General features: G+C 43.9%; 1 protein-coding gene across 1 annotated transcript in view; it reads right to left on the bottom strand.

Moving 5' to 3' along the window:
* The window catches only part of PIBF1 (progesterone immunomodulatory binding factor 1), a 2608929-nt gene that overhangs the window by 377596 nt on the left and 2210493 nt on the right, over positions 1-20840 (bottom strand). The window contains 1 exon segment of the mRNA XM_044071741.1: positions 10927-10952. Within this exon segment, the coding sequence (XP_043927676.1) occupies positions 10927-10952 (26 nt within the window).

Genomic DNA, 20840 nt, shown 5'->3' on the forward strand with positions numbered 1-20840 from the left:
ATTAACATCTTACTGCACGCAACAGTAAAGCAGCAGAACTGGTTTCACCATGTCTATATGTGTAGATCAAAATGCCACAGCTCCATTTAGTTGAATATGTTTCTCATCTTCACCTGCATTAATGTCTTACTGTGCAGAGCAGCAGACAGCAGAGCCACTTTCAACATGCCTGTTGCACATAGCATCACAGTTGGGCAGTATTGATTATGCCATGTGAATGTGACTCAGGAGTGTAGTTTGCATCACTGTTAAATTCAGCTGAAGACAACCAACCTGTCATATGAAAGGGCATTTTATACCACAGCTCCACCCATGAGACTGAAGTCAAAGGCCAGTGCAATACAGTCATAGCACAGTGTATATCAATTTATAAATAAAAGAGAATTTGTTTTCTTTGAAAGTCTTGTGTGGAGATGGGGCACTCTCTTTGCTTTCTTATTGTGACTGCTGCCTTTATAACACATTCCTTACTTCTTTCTGCTGCCTCCTGAGAGGTTTGCATGCTAATTATAATGCCTCACAGCAACAGGAATGATACAAATGCTAACAGAGGAGACATTGGGCTATAGTTGTGCCTGTGTCACACCTGCTGACTCCCTGAAGGTAGAACAAAAGCAGGGAAGACAAGATGGAAAGGCTAAGTGCATTTTTTTAAGTTGCACTTCTGCATAGGTACAGGATTGTGACAAAGATGCAGGGAAGACAAGGTGGAAAGGCTGCATCCATTTTGTTAGCTGCACTTCTACATAGCTACAAGATTATGACAAAGATGCATAGGAATAAAACGAACTAAAAATCATCTTGTTTTTGCATATGCAAAAGAAGTTAAAACCACTCTGATCAATGTAGTCAAACCATACTATTGTACAGCAGGTTTGTTTATAGGTGTGCCACACATCTTTGAGAGAGTAGGCCACAGCCTTTTACTTAAACTTCAAAAATGTTAGCTTGGTGTAAGTGCCACACTCTGGTTTAAAACCTACTTGAAGGATAGATAATTAAAAATACTTGCTAATTTCTGATACAGGTACTCTAAACACAAGAGTTCCACAAGGCTCAGTCACAGGACTTCTACTGTTCTCACGTTTTCTGAATGACTCAAGCATGACTTACTCAAACAGAAAATAATTATGCATACAGATGATATTCTCCTTGAGGCTCACAAAGCCAGCCAAATACTGCAACAAACAATGTAGTCTCGATTTACAAACCTTTACAACTTGCTCCATAAAAGCAAACACCAAATTAACAGTACCAAAACAAACACTTAATCATACTATTCTCCACACCAAAGAAACTGGCATTGTTACCTTCATTAGTCATACCATATTTAAAAGGAAATATTACTCCAAACTTTAGGCAAAAAAAAAACATCCTGGAGTAAGACTTGGATCTGCTAAGGAACTTCAATACAGACAGGGACATTACCAAAAGGGATTCACACTACTAATACATTATAGTCTATCTCACCTTCTCTAACCAGTTGCAAGGATGGCTATTCCTGACAGCGTCCCAATACTTAACACAGAAAATACTATTTACCTTATTCCTTGCCATTCAGCAAAAACACTTAAAAAAACACAAGTCTCTGAAAATAAAATACTTAGATTTGCTTTGCTTACAGATACAAACTGCCACAACTGTTCCTCACACGAAAAAACTAACTGGCTACCAACCTCTAACAGAGGCACTTTTCTCCTTAATTCTCTGATTTTCAAAATTCTACATCTTGGGTATTACCCACCTCTTAAACAGCTGACACAAATCGGGGAACAAAGCTACTCCCTTAGGAACAGCCAAGACAGTACACTCACATTGGCCAGACCTAAAATCAAAGTAGACAGAAGAAAAAGCCCTCTCTAGTATAGAACCAGCTGCATGGTACCTACTGACATAAAATATTGAAAATCTTCAAGCATTCAAAACAAAACCCCCAGGTAGCACTTGAAAAATTAATCTAAGTATACATGATTTTTGTGACACTGGCTAGTTTTGCATGTTTCCTCTTGTACAGATTGTTAATATATGTTAAAAACTGTTTTGCTATTCAGTCTTTTTAGTAACTGCATGCTGAATATTATACTTCTCTAATAATTTTAATGTAGTTATACACTTCATTGTACTCTTGTAACCAGGTCATGACTGAAAAAGGTCAAAAGATTAGCCCTCCTACTTAGTTACCAAACTGTAAAATAAATAAAAATAAAATGTAAGTTTTACTGCTGCATTTTATTACTTTCACTCTTTATATGACACATGCACTGTGTAACTGACCCTTGCTTTTCTTCTTTTTTTTCCTGCTGGATCCTTTATGCAATCATGTTTAAAAATGGTATGTTTAAACTGTTCTGCAAATGCATTTTATTGATACACTTCTGTCTGAACTATATAGCTCTGAATTAATGAAAGAAAAACAAAGCGCTTTATGCAGAAATTAAGTACGAACAGAGCTTCAATAAAGTAACGTATGAAATGCACATCAGCCTCCCTCAAGTAAAATGTGCATTTTCAACAGTTTGTAATCGATAAGAATTAACATTTTTACTACTACTTACAGGCTGAAAGACATTCCCACAAGATTTTATTGCTGAGATGTGGTGAAATTAATCCAGGAAGTAGAGAACAATTCTGTGGGGTCCATTCACCCACCACCTGAAAATTCTAACCAAGATAGTCTAGAAGTATAAACTTTTAGTTCAAAACACCAAAAGAAATGTGTTGTTGCTTACTGTTCTTAACATGTGAAGGTATGACGACATTTCCATTTTTCTTCCCAAACAAAAATGTAGAAAGCACTTAACGTACATTACTACTGAAAGTAATTTTCAGACTTCCTGTGTCCTGACAGAGTGCTCTTCAAACTATCTAGAGATATACAGAGCTGAGTATATTTTTCTGGCACTTCAGAGTTGTGTACTGGTAATTTTTTGACTAGTTTTATATCATTGTTGGCTGACTTCAGTGTTGTGCACTGTTATTTTTGCTTCACTGTATAGTTTATCAGATCTCTGCTGAAGGTGTTTTTCCCCCCTCCCCCTATTTCTCTGTCTTAAGTTGGTATAACTGGATTTACAGCCTGTGTATTATCTGACTAACTCAAGGATTACTTGCATAAAATTAGACCCTCTTAGTAAAAGTCTGCATATCATTGCTGGAGCCAGGGTTGCCAGACGTCCCTATTTGGGCGGGACTGTCCCGAGATCAGCAGCCTGATCCCGAGTCCCGCCCTGCTGGTTTAAATCCCGGCCAGCCTCCGCTTTGTTTTTTTTTTTTTTTGATTGTCCCGTATACCTGGCATATGGGCCAATCAAAAATTGCTAAACACGGAGCTTCTTGTGTTCCGCATTAAACATGAGAAGATCCGTGTTTAGCAATTTTTGATTGGCCCATATGCCGGTATACGGGCCAATCAAAAATCGCTAAACACGGAGCTACTTGTGTTGAATGCGGAACTGCAATGCATTAAACACGAGAAGCTCCGTGTTTAGTGCAGAGCTACTGAGCGAGCTCAGTTCTTTAATGTGGAACTTTTTTTTTTTTTTTTTTTGGTCTTCACTTGCCGTGAGAGACTTTCTTTTTTTTTTTGTCCCTACCTGGGGGGCTGGAAATCTGGCAACCTTGGCTGGAGCCTTCCTGTGTCCTGACAAGAGTGCTCTTCAAACTATCTGGAGATATACAGAACTGAGTATATTTTGTGTACTGGTAATTGTTGTTTGACTAATTTTATATCATTGCTGGCCAACTTCAGAGCTGTGCACTGTTATTTTTGCTTCACTGTATAGTTTTTCAGATCTCTGCTGAAGGTATTGGTTTTCCCCTACCCACCCTCTCTATTCCTCTTGTTTAAATTTGGAGGCTTTTACAGTTGCCCACCCCCACTGTAGATTTGATCGGGGACACTCCCCCCAGTCCCATCTCTTTACCTAATTCTACCCAATAGACTCCTGCACTTGTTTTTAGTCATTTTTAATTTAATTGCATTTTTAAACTGTTTGGTCTAACATTGCTACATATTCAAGCGTGCTAGCTTGCACTGCATTTGAATTGTTTGTACTGCTGTTTTAGCTACTTTTCTGTATGTGTGTGTGTGTGTGTGTATATATATATATATATATATATATATATATATATATATATATATATATATATATATATATATAAATTAAAAAATATATATATCTTTCCTGTAACTAGTGTAGTCCAGATTCAGATTTGCTGTATCCAGGACTGTATGTAAGCTTCTGAGCCCCCCCTCCCAAGCTTTCTGTGTTGGAGGGGAAGCCTTCTAGCTTATCAGTGGGAGTGGTAAGCATTAGGTAACCTATCTACCACATAAGGAGTGGTTCTGGCCCAGAAACTTTTAGTTATGTACTTACCATAACTTCGGATGTATGGGATCCATCTCGCCTTCATAACAGATGGGTTCGGAGCCGATCCATCGGCTCCGACTTGGCAACTAATACACCAGCACGAAGTCTCTCATTGGCTGGGCTACTCCCTATCCCAGGATGCACTACACCTGCTTCCCCAGATCTTGTTTGTTCGCTTTCATACATCCATGCAAACACAGAAAAACTAGTAGTCACTATAACCAACTAAAGTTCTTCAAGAAAGATCACCAAAAAGGGACTACAGCTCCTCTAAATCCGAATGGAAGGGGAAGGAGGGTGGGTACTTATGAATGTAGGCGAGATGGATCCCATACATCCGAAGTTATGGTAAGTACATAACTAAAAGATGTAATGGGATCCTATCTCTACATTCATAACAGATGGGACAGCGTCCCTAGCACCTAAATCCCGGGTGGCTCATTGGAAAACACTCCTGAGAACTGTGGAACCAAAGGAAGCCCTGCCTCGAGAAACCACATCCAATTTGTAATGAGAAATGAAAGTGTGCGGAGAATTCCAGGTTGCCGCAGCACAAATATCATCTATTGATAATTTGGAGTGAAAAGCTACAGAAGTAGCCATTGCCCTGGTAGAATGAGCCTTGACTGGAAAGGGAAGCTCTTTGTTAGCCTGTGAATAAATAAAAATGATACAATCTTTAATCCATTTAGCTATGGAGGTTTTTGTTACTGGTTGACCCAATTTGTTCACTGCAAAGGAAACAAACAATTGATTTGATTTCCGCGTGTGAGCGGTTCTATTCAAGTAAAAACGCAGTTGTCTATGTACGTCCAATTGATGCAATTGATGCAAGGTATATTCTGCGTTATTAGAGAATTCTGGGAAAAACACAGGGAGTTCTATAGTTTGTTGAATACAGAAAGAGGAGGCCACCTTTGGTATAAAGGAAGGGTTTAATTTCAATGAAACTCTATGCTTGTGAAAAATCAAATAGGGAGGATCAGAACAAAGAGCTTGAAGTTCTGAAACTCGCTTGGCAGAAGTTATGGCCACTAAAAAGGCCGTTTTCCAAGACAGAAATTTTAAATCACAGGTAGCAGCTGGTTCGAAAGGACGGGCAGTTAGGGCAGCAAGAACCATATTCAAGTCCCAAGGGGGGACAGGATGAGATAATGGAGGCCTAAGGAGCCACACACCTTTAAGAAAAGCCTTACAAAGTTTGAGAGACATCAATGAAGGTTCAAATGAGGCATGAAAATTAGAGATCGCTGCTAGCTGAACCTTAATGGTAGAAACTGAAGAGCCCAACTGAAAAAGGGAGGCCAGAAAATTCAGAACCTCCGATACTGGTGCAGTGAGAGGGTCTATACCCGTTCCTGAGCCCAGAAGGCAAACCTTTCCATTTGCTGGAATAAAGTTTGATAGTGGAAGGTTTATGAGAAGAAGACAATATGTGGACCACGTCCGGAGAAAGAGCATTGTCTCGGACTAAGGATGGAAGTGGAGTAACCATGCTGCCAACTTCAAGGACCTGAGAGACGGGTGAAGCCGTCCTGACTGATGAGTCAGCAGGTCTGGCACCGGATCCAGAAACCATGGACCTTCTATCGCATGCCTCTGTAGGAAAGGGAACCAAACTTGACGAGGCCAGTGCGGGGCAATCAAAATCATCTCGCTCTCCAGGTAAATGGCCTTCTGTATCACCCTCGGTAGGAGGGGATACGGGGGGAAGGCGTAGAGAAGACCGGGGGGCCAAATGTGGGTCAAAGCGTCCCTGGGAATCTGTCCCTGAGAAGGGAACAGCGTGAAGAACTCTCTGCATTTCACATTGTGAGGGCTGGCAAACAGGTCGCAGCAAGGGAGACCCCATCTGTCGAAGATTTTCGCAGTTACTCCCTGGTTGAGGGACCACTCGTGGGGTAAAAGAATGGTCCTGCTTAATCTGTCCGCAATCACATTGGATTTCCCCGGTATGTGCGTTGCCATTAGAAAGCGGTTGGTAGCTACCGCCCAGTGCCAAAGTCTCATGGCTTCTCTGCACAGTGGGTAAGACCTGGTTCCACCTTGCTTGTTTATGTACCACACCACCGACATGTTGTTGGATAGGATAGCAATCGGGCCTTGTGGGAGAGCGTGATGGAGAGCTTGGAGTACCAATAGTACCGCTCTCATCTCCAGGACATTGATATGCAAATGTATTTCCTGGATCTGCCATGTGCCTTGGACCGACCTGTCCAGGTAATGACCCCCCCACCCTACCTGGGAGGCGTCCGTAGTCACAGTGGCAACGGGACGTTGAGGTATAAAGGGTCGCCCCTGGTCGAGATTGGATTGGAGAAGCCACCAACGCAGATCTCGACGGCAACTCTCCGTGATCATGATTAAATGGTTCAAGGGAAGTTCCTGATAAGACCATTGAACTGACAGTAGCCATTGTAAAATTCGCATGTGAAGTCTGGCCAAGGGAACTAAAAGTATGGTTGACGCCATCGAACCCAACAGTTGTAGAATCTGATGGGCCGGGGCTCTTAGTAGGGGAAGACAGGATTTGACTTGATCTTGTAGGACCTGAATTCTTGCTGCCGGTAAAAAGGCACGCATTCTTTTTGTGTCTAAGTCTGCGCCTATAAAAATAATACGCTGAGATGGCTGTAGTACAGATTTTTGCAAATTGAACGTAATCCCTAAGAAACAGCCCAAGGTGAACGTGGCGCTGAGCACCTGGAATAGTAGATGCTCGGAGGTGGCAGTAAGGAGCCAGTCGTCTAGATATGGAAACACTTGGAATCCCAGACTTCTCAGGTGAGCAGTTACCACTGCCAGACACTTGGTGAACACCCTGGGGGCTGTGGTGAGACCAAAGGGCAGTGCTCGGAATTGGAAATGACTGACTCCGAGGTGGAAGCGTAAGTGTCTCCTGGACTCTTGAGCTATCGGAATGTGATAGTAAGCGTCCTGGAGATCTGTGGAGCACATCCATGCATCTTTTTCCAGCAAAGGAAGAATAGATTGAAGAGTGACCATTCGGAATTTGGACTTTTTTACAAAACGATTCAATGAACTGAGGTCCAAAATGGGCCTGAAGTCCCCTGTCTTTTTTGGTACCAAAAATAATCTTGAGTAAGTTCCTAATCCGATCTGGTCGATGGGGACAGGCTGGATGGCTCCTTTTTCTAGCAGCTTTGAAACCTCTAATGCTGCCTGATCCCGCTGACTGGGTGGTACGTCCGGGATTTCCCTTAAAGAAGGGGGGGGTTGTTGAAGGGGATGATGTATCCTCCGGTAATAATGCGAAGCACCCACTGATCGCTTGTTATGGATTCCCAAGCTTGTGGGTGCGCCAAATCGACCCCCGACTGGCTCCGGAGATGCACAGTCGGGCAACAACTCAGGGACGCTGGTTGTATGAAGAACCACGAAAGGAATCGCGGTCTCCAGAGTTACGGGGCCTCTGCCACCTCTAGGGCGGCGTCTTCCAGAATTTCCCTCCCTGCCTCTGGAGGGGAATCACTGGGTGGAGTAGGGAAAGACTTCTGAGATTTTCTAAACCACATTTTCCCTCCTCTGAGCCTTGGGGTAAGGCCTAGAAGGAGCGGAAAATCGGGCCCCAACGGCAGTCAAAGTCTTGCCCTCCTGCTCGCACCGAGTTAGTGTGTCCTTCACCTTGGGTCCAAACAAAGATGACCCATCAAAGGGGGTGTCGGCGAAGGAAGACTTGAAGGCCTCCATAAACGAACACAAGCGTAACCAGGCGTGTCTCCTGAGGGCAACGCCTGTTCCTCAGCTCTACTCGCCCCTTCGGCCGCATAGGAAATGAGCCTCATGGACGAGTTAACAATAGAAAAGAGGGTAGTCATCTGGGCACCAACAGTCGGGGCCAGCGCCTCAGGTAGATTACCAACAAGGGAATCATATAGCTCTTTGAGGAGATCCCTTTGGAGCCTCGTAAAATGACATAAGTAGTTCAGCGACCGTAAGGTAAAGGCCGCTGAAGACAGGGTATGCTTCCCGTACCTATCCATGCTCCTGGAATCCTTATTAGGAGGATGAACAGACGTTGAAGCCTCTGCCACGTCCTGCTGTGTGGCAGAAGCCACCACCAAAGCATCTACAGGCACACCCTTTGTGAGAAATTCCTTCTGGGGGGGGGCTGACAAAACTTATTGGGCCTCGCAGGCACCGGTTCCACAGAATCAGGGTGTTCCCACGCCCTTCGAGAAACCAAATCAAGGAGTTCATCGAAGGGCGGAGACACCCAGGAGGCGGAAGGCTGGGCCCCAAAGGCCTTGAGGAAGACTGACTCCTCAGCTGAAGGGGTTTTGGCTTGCCAGTCACCTCTCTGTCTCAGAATCTCCAAGATATCTGAGAAGGAGATATCATCCGAAGATGATTTGGGGGACCCTTCTGCGTCATCGAGGTCAGTATCCGATGTAACAGACTCATCTTGGGAGTCTACGTGCTTCCTCTTACACAATTTCTTCCGTGGGGGTTCGTCCGAAGCAGTTTCGGACGGACCACCCGGAAGAAGGGAACCCCCGATGGGGGTATCCTCAGGCCCTGGGGCCCCAGTCTCCAAATCTAGGGACGGTGAGGTAGAATCTTGCTGAACCAGCAAAGGCATGGCCAGTGCCCTCCTCATGGCCTCAAAGGCCGGACCTCCAGAATCCAAGGAGGTCACTGATCTAGAGGCCACAATGGCACTGGGAATTCCAGCAGCCGATGCTCCGAGAGGAAGACTAGGCACCGAAGCACCCAATCCCAAAGTGTTCCCCTCGGGCCCGGCTGAAGAGGTCGCAGTACCAAACCCTGAACCGGAGGACAGGGTAGGAAGCATAGTCGGAACCGAGAGACCTCGAAGGGGTCTCTGCTCCAACCGTATGGCTCCGCTTTGCTCCACCACCACCGACTCCAACGGCTCCGAGGAGGTTGGAGGAGGAATCGAATGTGTTGGAGGGGGGATCGGCTCCGAAGCTAACTGTGCTGGAGCCGAGACCAATTTAGTAAAAACTGGAGATTGGAATAGCCTCTGTATCACCCTATCCAGGTCCGAATCAGAGAGTCTCGATGATTTAGAGGAGGTAGACAATCGAGAAGACTTTCCTCTCGGCTCCGAGAGAGAAGTGGACCGGCTCCGAAACGGCTCCAACGCTATCGGCGCCGGTTCCACCACAGCATGGACCACCATCGGCGCCGACGGAGCTTTCTTCGGAGCCGAGGGGGAAGAGTCTGAGCTGCACACCTCCACCGCCCGGCCATTGGAACCGATGGAGGTGATTCACCTCGATACTCCAACCTGCGGCTCCGAAACCAATGGAGCCGAGGCAGGAGGTATCGAGGCAGACCCTTCGACCCTCGGCCGCGAAGTCAGTGGAGCCGAGGAAGAAGTAGTCAATTTTGGCTTTTTAGTAGACGGCTCCGACGGACTTGTCGGAGCCGACGATCTTTTCTTTTTGGAAGCAACAGGTGGATCCAAGGCTTCCTCAAAAGAAGGTTTAATAAGCCCTTTCAAAATTAGCTTGTTCTTGCGTTCTTGAAGAACTCTAGAGGAGAACGCATGACAGACGCTACAAGTCTCTTGCAGGTGTTTCGGCCCCAAACAATAAACACAGACTGAATGGCTGTCTGTAATGGACATTTTATAACTGCACCGAGTGCATTTTTTAAAGCCTGACTTTTGCTCCTTAGACATAATACAGGCCCTTCAACAAGTTTTTTTTTTTTTTTTTAAAACCTGACTTTACCACAACAAGTAAGCACTATAAACAAAATTGCGCCAACTGAAAAGCGCGAGACACACTGGCGCGAGTACTGAGGAAAAAAATTTACATCGCAACAAACAGTCACAGACAAAACAAGTTCAACGGCCCAAAGCCCTCTAATTTAAACGGGCTTGGCCCGAAAAACAATTAAACAAAAAAATTAATTACTTAAAGCTGAACAGCACTCAAAGGTAGAGCAAAGGCCCTCTAACTTAAACGGGCCTTGCCCAACTGAAAAGAATAAAGTACCAGAAGACACTCAAACACACAAAATATATAAAATAGTAATGAATAGTAAGGAATAGCTGTTAAAACAGCTGTTTGGTTAATATAGACAAAAACCCCAAGGTCAAAGACCAATAAAGGTAAAAAAAGAACCACTTAGCTCCAGCCAAGTCGAGACCACGTCCAGCTTGTAAAGCGGCAAACGAGATCTGGGGAAGCAGGTGTAGTGCATCCTGGGATAGGGAGTAGCCCAGCCAATGAGAGACTTCATGCTAGTGTATTAGTTGCCGAGTCGGAGCCGATGGATCGGCTCCGAACCCATCTGTTATGAATGTAGGCGAGATAGGATCCCATTACATTGGTAGTTATTGGCCATTTGGGCAGTTTTTCCATCTCTCTCCACTTTCTGATTTAAAAGCCCGCATTTGCACTCGTTTCCCCCTTTCCTGTAACTAGTTTAGTCCAGATACAGATTCTTAGTTTTAGCACTTGTTCAGAACTTGTAAGCACTAAATAACCTACTAATTACTACAGCACTCAACCTTCCTCATTACCTAGACGAAAACAGTTTTGGTACTTACTTTCCTCACTTGCTTAGAGAAAAACAGCTCTTGTACTAACTTTCCTCACTTATCTAAAGGAAAATAGTTTTTTATTCAGGCATGTCCAAGGGTCAGCTCCCAGTGTTCTCTCCTGTCTATCTGATGAATCTGGGCATCTTGGGGCAATGTAGAAACTGCCTCATGTACACAGACAACCCTCTCCTCCTACCACTCAACATTACAGCCTGTGAAAGATGCACTTATCTAGCCAAACTGGAGGTAAAGCTCTCTCCAACCAAGACAGAACTTGACAGTCAAGAGGAGAAGGTAAACAGTTGCACCACACCACACTCATCACACAGTCTCACTAAATCTACACCACCAAAATCCACACATAGAAACACAAAAACATTTGCGGAGGCTCTCAATAATAATCTGCTCAAGCAAGAGAGACCTCCACAGAAGAAATGCAAGCAACCTCCACCCCCCAACACAACCCAAATGACACATAGCCCGCAGACTCAGTGTGCCTCTGAACCACAGCCAATAAGGCAAAACAATGTACCCAACACACTAGTCACAGGTGACTCTTAGTCAGACACACTGATGTCCCATTCACCAGGCTAAACAAGGAGAAGGTTACTGTCAGCTGCCTGTCGGGTGACAGGATCTGCCACATAACCAAGGCACTCAGGTCACTCCACAACAAGTGCAAATATGACTCTGTCATTGTCCATGATGGTGTGAACGACCTGAGATGTACCTCCCTGGACTACATGAAAAGAGACATGGAAGAGCTCTCCGATCTTGTAGCCCAGGCAGGTATGACCCTAGCCCTGAGTAGCATTCTGCCATCACCCAGAATGATGCTGCAGTACAAGGACAAAATGATTGATTTCAACAATTGGCTAAGCTTCTGGTGCCATTTTACAGGGATCCAGTATCTGTCTGCCTGGGATGACATGGTCGACAGACTACGATGCTTTGCCAGAGATGGCCTGCACCTGTCACCCCTGGGATTCCGGATACTGGCTAAGGTTCTTGCCTCCCCTATAGTGCCTTTTTTAGGCAAGGTTCAAATAACAAATTCACCACCGTAACAGGAACAGGCAAGCAAAAACTGAGGGTGATGCTACTCAATGCTAGAAGTCTAAATCTCAAAATGCACTCACTCGAGGCACTCCTAAAAATGGAGAACATCGATATCTGAGCAGTGACTGAGACCTGTTTCAAGGCTCCAGAGAGCACCCCTGCACTACCAGGCTATAACTCATACCACACTTTTCAGCCATGTAACCTGGATCGGAACACCAAAGGCGGAGGTGTGTCCATATTCATTAAGGATATCCACACCTCCAGGCTAGTTGCTCAGCATAATGCAGCCAAGGTTATCCAAGTGCAACTAACTCTGGGCAAAACTGCAATCCAAATTGTAGCTTGCTACAGATCACCCACCATGCCCCAGGATTCCCACTACTCTTTTCTTGATGTACTGGGAAATATTAGGGTTCATCCAAACACCCTAATAATGGGCGATTTCAACTACCCCACCATTAACTGGGAAAACTACTCATGTACCAACTCCTTTGCTCAACGCTTTCTGGAATTCATAAACTCCAATGCCCTGGATCAACTAATCCACACCCCCACCAGGGGCAACAATATCCCAGATCTAGTCATTACCAATATGAGTGACTGGAGTTCCACACCTGAAGTCAACGCCTCATTGGTCCAATCCGACCATAAGCTAATTACCCTAGATATCCATATCCTGCCCCTACCCCCCATTAAGGAAACCATGGTAAAATATTTCTCCAAAGCCAACTTCATGCTTCTTAAGACAGAAGTGGTGAACTTCAAGACACCCATGCAGATGGACAATACATTTACGACTACTGAATCCTACACAATTGCACTTTATAAGCACTTACATGAGTGCATGGATCGTGCTATCTCAAACAGAACCAAGACGCTATCCTCCAAAAAATAGGAAGCCAATTTGGTGGACCCCTGCCATAAACAAACTGTACAACAGAATGAAGAAACTGTTGCAAAAGAGAGTAAAATTCCATGAGTGGAGGAGCTCTCTGGTCAGCCTCAGTAAGAAGCTGTGATCCCTGATAAAATCCTCCAAAGCTAGTTACGAAAACAAAATCGCCACTGATTTTAAAGACGACCACAAAGCATTTTATAGCTATGTCAAGAATCTCAATGGCAGCACTCAGATCTGCTCTGAGTTACAGCACAATGGCACTAAATATACAGACCCAACTGATATTGCCACCATCCTGGCAGATAGGTCCAGTGCTAACTTTACCCCCCTCTCACCCCCTAAAGAGCCCATCTCTATACCGGAAGAATGCAAAGTTCCTGTAATCATGGCTGCACAGGTAAAAACCACACTCTCCAAAGCCAAGAACACAGCATCCATGGGACCAGACAACATCCCAGGCTGCATTCTACACGAACTACAGAATGAACTGGCACCCCACCTAAGTACCATGTTCAATCATAGCCTCACCTCAGGCTTTGTGCCTGCTGAATGGTACACAGCAATGGTTACCCCACTCCATAAGGGAGGGAGCCACCACGGACCCTGGGAACTACCACCCCATTAGCCTGACAAGCCTGGTCTGCAAGGCCATGGAACGTATCATCATGGAACTTATAAACAAAGACATTGGTAATCTTCAAACTCTGGACCCCACACAGTTTGGGTTTGTAAAAGGCAGATCATGTCTCCTAAACCTGATAGACTTCTTTGAAACAGTCACCAAAGCGGTAGACAAGGGTAAGGTGGTTCACACAACCTATCTAGATCTTGCCAAGGTTTTTGACACCATCCCCCACTCTGGAATTATAGATAAACTCACTAAACTAGGTATAAATCCCTATGTCACAAGATGGGTTGCCAACTGGCTCACTGACAGAACCCACACTGTGAAAGTAGCAGACTCCAAATCCGACTTCAGACCAGTGACAAGTGGAGTACCACAGGGTTCAGTCCTGGGTCCTCTCCTGTTTGGTATCTACTTCTCTGAAGTACAGGCTAACACTGAAGGTCTTTGGCTAACGAAGTTCGCAGATGACTGCGAACTAGAAGCCATAATCGAAACTCCTAACGATGTGGACAGCCTACAAAAGGGCCTCAATGAGACAGATGCCTGGTGTCAAAGCCATGGCCTCAAGCTCAATGCCAAAAAGTGCATTGTCATCCCCTTTGGTAAAAACTCTGTACCCATGAACTACAACATAGGCGGTAGTATACTTAACACCAAAAGTGTGATAAGAGATCTTGGGACACAGGTGGACAGTAGTCTCTCCTTTGATAATCAAATCGTCAAAGTAGTCAGGAAATCCTTCTACGTGGCACACCTCATCACAAAAGGTTTCTCATCCAGAAAAAAAGAGGTCATTGTTCTCCTCTACTCATCATTCATTAGACCCATTATAGAGTACAATGCCCCTTTTGGTATGTACCTCACAAGACATCTACAACAACTGGGAAGGCCGCAGAAATACCTCACAAAGAGGATTACCGGCCTCAAACAGATGCCCTAAGCAGACCGTCTCAAAAAACTTCCAGCTTTACTCCGTCGCATATCGCCTACTCAGAGGTGATCTCTGCCTAACTTACAAAGCTATGTCAAACCCAGAGCTGTTGGACATGCTCCAATTAAAGAAATCCCAATTCCTCCGAGCTACACGCTCTAGGGACCTAAACCTTGTCACCACAATAAACAGAACATGCCGGATGGATAGATTCCTGTCCCAGAGACTTCCCATACTCTGGAATAAACTACCTATCTATATCAAACAAAGATCCTCATTAGCACTCTTCAAAAAAAATCTTGATGACTGGATGGGAAATAGGAAATTCACCCCGGGGATCACCTCTGTGGCTCTGCTCGACAGTGGCACAGGAAATAATTTTCTTGGGTGGCAAAAGCCAGGGTACCTTTTTGGCTTGGCTTATATAGGCCCCAGGGCCGATAGCCTAGTACCTACCTATGAACTACAGCACTGTGATTTTTTTATCAGTGTTGACTGAGAGGCAGCAAAAGCTGCATATATACAAAACCTAAAAGATAAAAAATAAGTGCATATGCCATCCATTTCACACATTCGGTAAACAAAAGTTTCATGCAATTTTTTCTGATCTCCTACTCCAGAAACATATGTCAGTTTTATATTTAGTCATATCTCTCCACTGCCGGGATTTTTGAAGAATGTCCATATTTTTGTCTGATAGTTTTGGTCTATTCCTCATGTTTGCAGTTTTCAGACAAATCACTGAAGTCTGAAGTCACTAAATAATGACAAACATTTGAATTTTGAACGTCATATCCTTCAGAAAATGCACTTGAATGCAAAACCTGTTCAAACTTTTGAAGTTTATAATAACAACAATTAAAATCTGTCTATGCTTTTGTGCCTATGCCCCTCCATTATATTTGGCTTTGTACAGATTTCTTGTACTAAAAAGATTGACAGATATGAATGTAGCATTTTGTTACCATGTTAAGCAAACCATTAAAGACTGCTCATACTAGTTGAATGAAATGAAATACACTTCTGATTTTACAGACTATGATCTTTTTGGAATGACTGACTATAACACAGAAATCTGCATGCTTAACTGCCTCACATACTGCACTGTTCTAAAGAATCTCATCCTGCCATTTTTCATGATAGCTTTTAGAACACAGCTGAAATTTTTCTTCTGGAAAACTCTTTTCTTGGAAGCCATTACTTCAGTGAGAATTTCTGAACTTCAGGTTTTGTGTATTGACCTGTCACACCTGGCTTCCACAAAGAAAGGGTAGTCCTGCAAAGGGTTAGAAAGTACAGTTGTGTAAAATCTTACCATGACAGTAGATATCCTTCTCTTCACTTTTGCAGTATTCTTTACCTTAGGGATTTCTTGCCAAGGATAGCCCAAAGTCAGGCCAGTATACGAAAGCCTTTAGATCTTGTAAGTGCCATACATCACACCTATGCTCCCGTATAGGATTTAGGGCATAAAGTTGACATCAGATGCAGTTACCCAGAACTGAATTGCCCCAACAGAAAACAGTCTCCATAGGACAAAAAGAGGCTATGCATAGGGAGAAAATGTAGATGGAAATGGGCGACCCTAGGTAAGGAGAGTAACCAAATCAAAACCCAAGAGAAAACGGGGGGGTGGGGGGGGTGGAGGGAGGGAATGAATACTGCAACAGTGAAAAGAAGTACATCTACTCTCACGCTAAGATTTTACACAACTGTACTATGTCCTTCTATATTACTGTTGCAGTATTCTTCACATTAGGGAGATTAAAAAATCTCATGAAAAGGAGTGGAAAGTGGAAGGCTTGGAAGAGTCCTCAACAAACCCATGCAAGATGGCCCTAGCAAACCCGACTCTGGCCCTAGAAACCATATCCAATTTATAATGCTTAGCAAAGGTATGCACTGAGGACCAAGTAGTAGCTTCAAGAACAGAACTGGTGCCCAAACCACTGAAGAAATCGCCTGAAGAGGCAATAGCCCTAGTGGAATAAACTCTAAATGAAGTACACTGACACATGCCATGAAAAGAATAGCAAAAGGAAATGGTCTTAGATATCCAAGAGGAGATGGTTTGCTTGGAAACTGCTAAACCCAAGGTCCTGGGAAGAAAAGAAACAAAAAATCTGGTCAGACTTAGAAATGTTTTTCTGTGCAAATCCAAGGTATGCAGGACCTTCTCACTAGCAGACTGTGGAGAAGGGAAAAAGGAAGGGAGTTGTACTGCCTGATTTAAGGACAACTCACTAACAACCTTGGGCATAAAAAAGAAGGACTAGTATGAAGAGACACCCTGCATTAGTAAAAAAAAAACAAAAAAGGAGGAATGACCATAATGGCCTGAAGCTCAGAAACCCTCCAAACGGAAGCAACAGCAAGCAACAAAAAAGTCTTCCAGGTATGGTGTTATAGAGAAACTGAAACTGCAGTCTCAAAAGGAGCCTCAGCCAATTTTTTTAAAACAGAATTATTTTATTTTTATTTAGTTTACATTTGTTGACCTGGAAAGTCTGACTGGATATATGCCCATTTTCAGTGGAGGCCCGGGTAGAAAAGCTCCATATATTCAGACATATGAGATTTACATAATATAAGAGTACAATCTAGCATATCAGATGAAAAAAGAAACAGTATAATTATAGTAAAGACACAGTTCAACAGGAGAAATGACCTATATGTCAGAGTATAATATCACAAGGAAGGCTCCATATATTCAGACAAGCAAAATTTCACATAATATAAGAGTATAATCTAGCATTTCAGAGGAAAAAATGAAAACACAGCGTATTTATAGCAAAGACATAGTCTGACAGGTAATGACATATGTCAGAGTATAATAACAATATAAAGTGCAGGTCCCAAGGAGGAGGAATAGGCTTTCTTGAGGGCCTAAGATGCAGGACGTCTTTAAGAAACTGTTTGACCTCAAAATGAGAAGCCAAACAAGGATTCAAAGGCAGATAGGCAGAAATAGCTGACAATAGGCCTTCACAGAAGAATAAGCCAAGCCAGACTGGTGCAACTCACACAAATAAGAGAGAAACAGAGGGACCCCCATGGAAAAAGGGTCCTGGCTATGAGCATGGCACCAGACAGAAAATCGTTTTCATTTGGACATATAAGATTTTCTGGTTGCGAGTTTTCTTGCCTCCTGTAAAACACAGAGATGTCCTCAGAAAAAAAGGTGCTTAAAAGGGATCAAAACCCTATCACCCACAGTGTCAGATGAAGAGTAGACAAGTGAGGACAGATGAGAGACCCCTTGTCTTGTGTGTGGAGGTCCAACCAGTGAGGTAACTTGTGCTGAATAACCTTGGCCTGATGCATTAAGAGGGGGATCCAGTGTTGACTTGGCCAAAAGGGAGTCACTAGCTGAATCTTCTGCAGGATTCTTGGAAGTACAGGAAGAAGAGGGATAGCATAGAGAAACAGCCCCTTCCAAGGAAAAGAAAGGGTGTATGTCTTCCATGCCAGATGGCATGGCACTATGGAACAGAAAAGAGGGCCTTATCGGATGATGGACAGAACCAAGAATCTGAGGAGATGTGTTGCCAGTTTGGAAGACAGACGGAGAGTCGAAGAGGCAAGAGAACCTGGCCAAGGGTTGGAGGGCAAAATGTCAAAGAGAGGCAGCTGTGTCAGATAAAGGAGGCTTCTGGGCTCCAAGAGCTTGAGAACACTTACCAGAAGGACCTTGCCTACCATCCTTCCTGCCTTTACTGACATGATGAGACTGCCTATGAACAAAAGCAGACCTAGTAAGAGAGTTCCACTGGAACTTAGGGATGGGGGACAGAAACAATATGTTAAGGGTCCTGCAAAGCTTTACCTTTTCCCTGAAGAGATTTAGACATATAAGAAGCAGCAGTCCCAAAGGGACTTTTATTATCCAGAGAAGCATCCAGCAACTTGGGCTTAATGTCTTCATGCATTCTTCGACTGCAGACGAAGTCAAGAATAATGCCTCATGACAGACCCAAAGGCAGCAGCTCTGGAAGAGACATCAGCAGCATCATAGCTACATGTGATACAGCGGTGAGCCACCCGAGAGAGAAAACCCAAAATAGAGAAAATAGAGGACTTTCTTTCAGAATCATGGAAGTCAGAAACCACCTGAAATGTCATGGTAATCAAGGCCATAGTATATCTGGTCATGTAAGTCTGGTAATTAATAACCCCTAAAGGCCCAGGAGGCAACAGTATAGACCTCTTTTCCAATCCTTTCCATGGCTCTACTGTCCCTATCCAAAGGCAAAAGCTTGGTAGAGGAAAACAGCTTAGAAAGCTTATCACAGAAGACAGACCCCCACAGCAGGATCAGCAGAAAAACACTTAAACATGAATCTCCAGGAACCGTATAGAACCTGACAGATTTCTTAGATGCAGGGATCAGAGAATCACAAATTTTAAAGGCAGCTATAAAGGTGTGTAGCAAAGCAGCCAACACAGGAGGTAATGCAAGTTTCGGCATGTCCACCTGAAGCAACTCATAATACCTCTTCTGAATATCAGACACCCGAGAAGAATCCCACATAGTATTCCATCATTCTGGCCAATCTGTCCCCAAAAGACAGCTCCTACAAAGACAACTCAGGGCTAATGGATTCCTCTTCATTAGAGCCATAAGCTAAGGGAGAAGGCATCTGGGAAGAGTAAGACAAAGACCCCTCATCCGACTCCAAATCCTCATCTGAGGTCAGGCTCCCTAGGCCTTTTAGAAGGAGCTGAAGTCCAAGGTGGAGTAGGCACAGAAACTTCTTAGGGAGGCTTCAGGGCTATTAAGGCATTAAACAGGGCCTGAGTAAACGCCTGCCATTCCTTCAGAGGGTCCTTAGGACATACAGAAGAATGTTAGTCTTCTGTTTTTTCTTGGTACGGATGTCAGCCCTAACAAACACCAGAGGCTCCGACCCCTGGCAAGATTCAATAAGAGTACCCAGAACCTCTTCTCTGAGCAGAATTTGCAGAATCCCTCTAAGGCCTTCTGAGATAACCAACACATGTCTGCAAACTAAAGTCTCAGAGCACGTGTGAAAGGAAGGATCCTTGCTGGCTTCCAATGGGGTCATGGCACAGGAATATGAAACTGACACTAGATGGCCTAAAGAGCTATCATCCACTTCTACAATGACGTCTGGTGAAAGCTGGATAGCGAAAGAATCAGGCCGAGAATGCTTGGCTTTTTTTCTTGCTTAATGGTAATGCCAAGGGGTAAACTTATTCAGTCATGCTACCCTGGGCTAACTGTTTAAGCTGCTGGTTCTTGAGATAGATGCTGAGGGAAGACAACTAGGTTCTAAGAGGCTTAAGCACAAATGCCTTAAAAACACTACAGGAAGTATGGTCATTGGAAGCACCCAAACAAAATAGACACTGTACGCAATGATCTCGGACAGCGCAGTGGTGCAGTGGTAGCATTGTTGCCTCAAAGCAGTAGGTTCTCCGGTTCGATTCTTGGCTGGGGTGCCTTCTGTGTGGATCTGCATGTCCTCCCTGCGTTCGTGTAGGTTTCCTCCCACGTTAAAAAGACATCCATCTGGAACGTTTCTACCCAGGCCTCCACAGAAAATTTGCTTCATTCCAAGTCAGACTTTCCCGGTTAACAAATGTTAAATAAATAAATAAATACCGGCCTGCCACAATGACAATTTCCCTTCTTGGATGACATGAACTCCAGGTAACGAAAAGAAAACAAGACGATCAACAATAAGAAAGAAAAAACACCCCAACAGGGCACATATCTGATGGTTAGGTATTCAGCACAGTGAAGGGTGTTCCGACTGACGTGCAATAATGGCATTCAGACTGGCAGCACAGAAGTTCTGGGTAACTGCATCCATACAGCACCACGTGTGGCATAGGGTGCATACAAGAGCTAAAGGATTTGGTATACTGGCTACATAATGAGCTATCCTTGGCAGGTAATCCCTAAGGTGAAGAATATTGCAAAAGTGATATAGATGGACATCTAATCCTACCTTCAACCCCAAAAGTCGTGGAGGTAAATATTAATCTTCCAGTATTCTTTCCCAACTACATTAATAAAGGGAAGCACTTAATGCACTATATAGATGTACATATGTAAATGTGTTTTAGTTATTAAGGACTAAATACTGCAAGAACAACTCTCAACTATTCATTTTTATGCTCCTACCAAACTGGACACAAAGGTTTCCAAGACTATTTTGTCAAGATGGTTAAATGACTGCATCATATTTTGTTATAATAAGGTGTTACTAAATGAGCTGAGAGCTCAATCCATGAAGGATGTAGCTACCTCACAAGCCTTCAAAGATGACATATGTGTAACACTGGTTTTACTAAATACTTTCACAAGGTATTACAAGCTAGATATGGTCTCCAGGTTTTGGTCCTCCTTTGAGCCCCATACCATTCATGATATCTCTTCATGA

This window comes from Protopterus annectens, chromosome 5.part0, assembly GCF_019279795.1.
Source record: "Protopterus annectens isolate FY-2018-M chromosome 5.part0, PAN1.0, whole genome shotgun sequence".
Taxonomy (NCBI): domain Eukaryota; kingdom Metazoa; phylum Chordata; order Ceratodontiformes; family Protopteridae; genus Protopterus; species Protopterus annectens.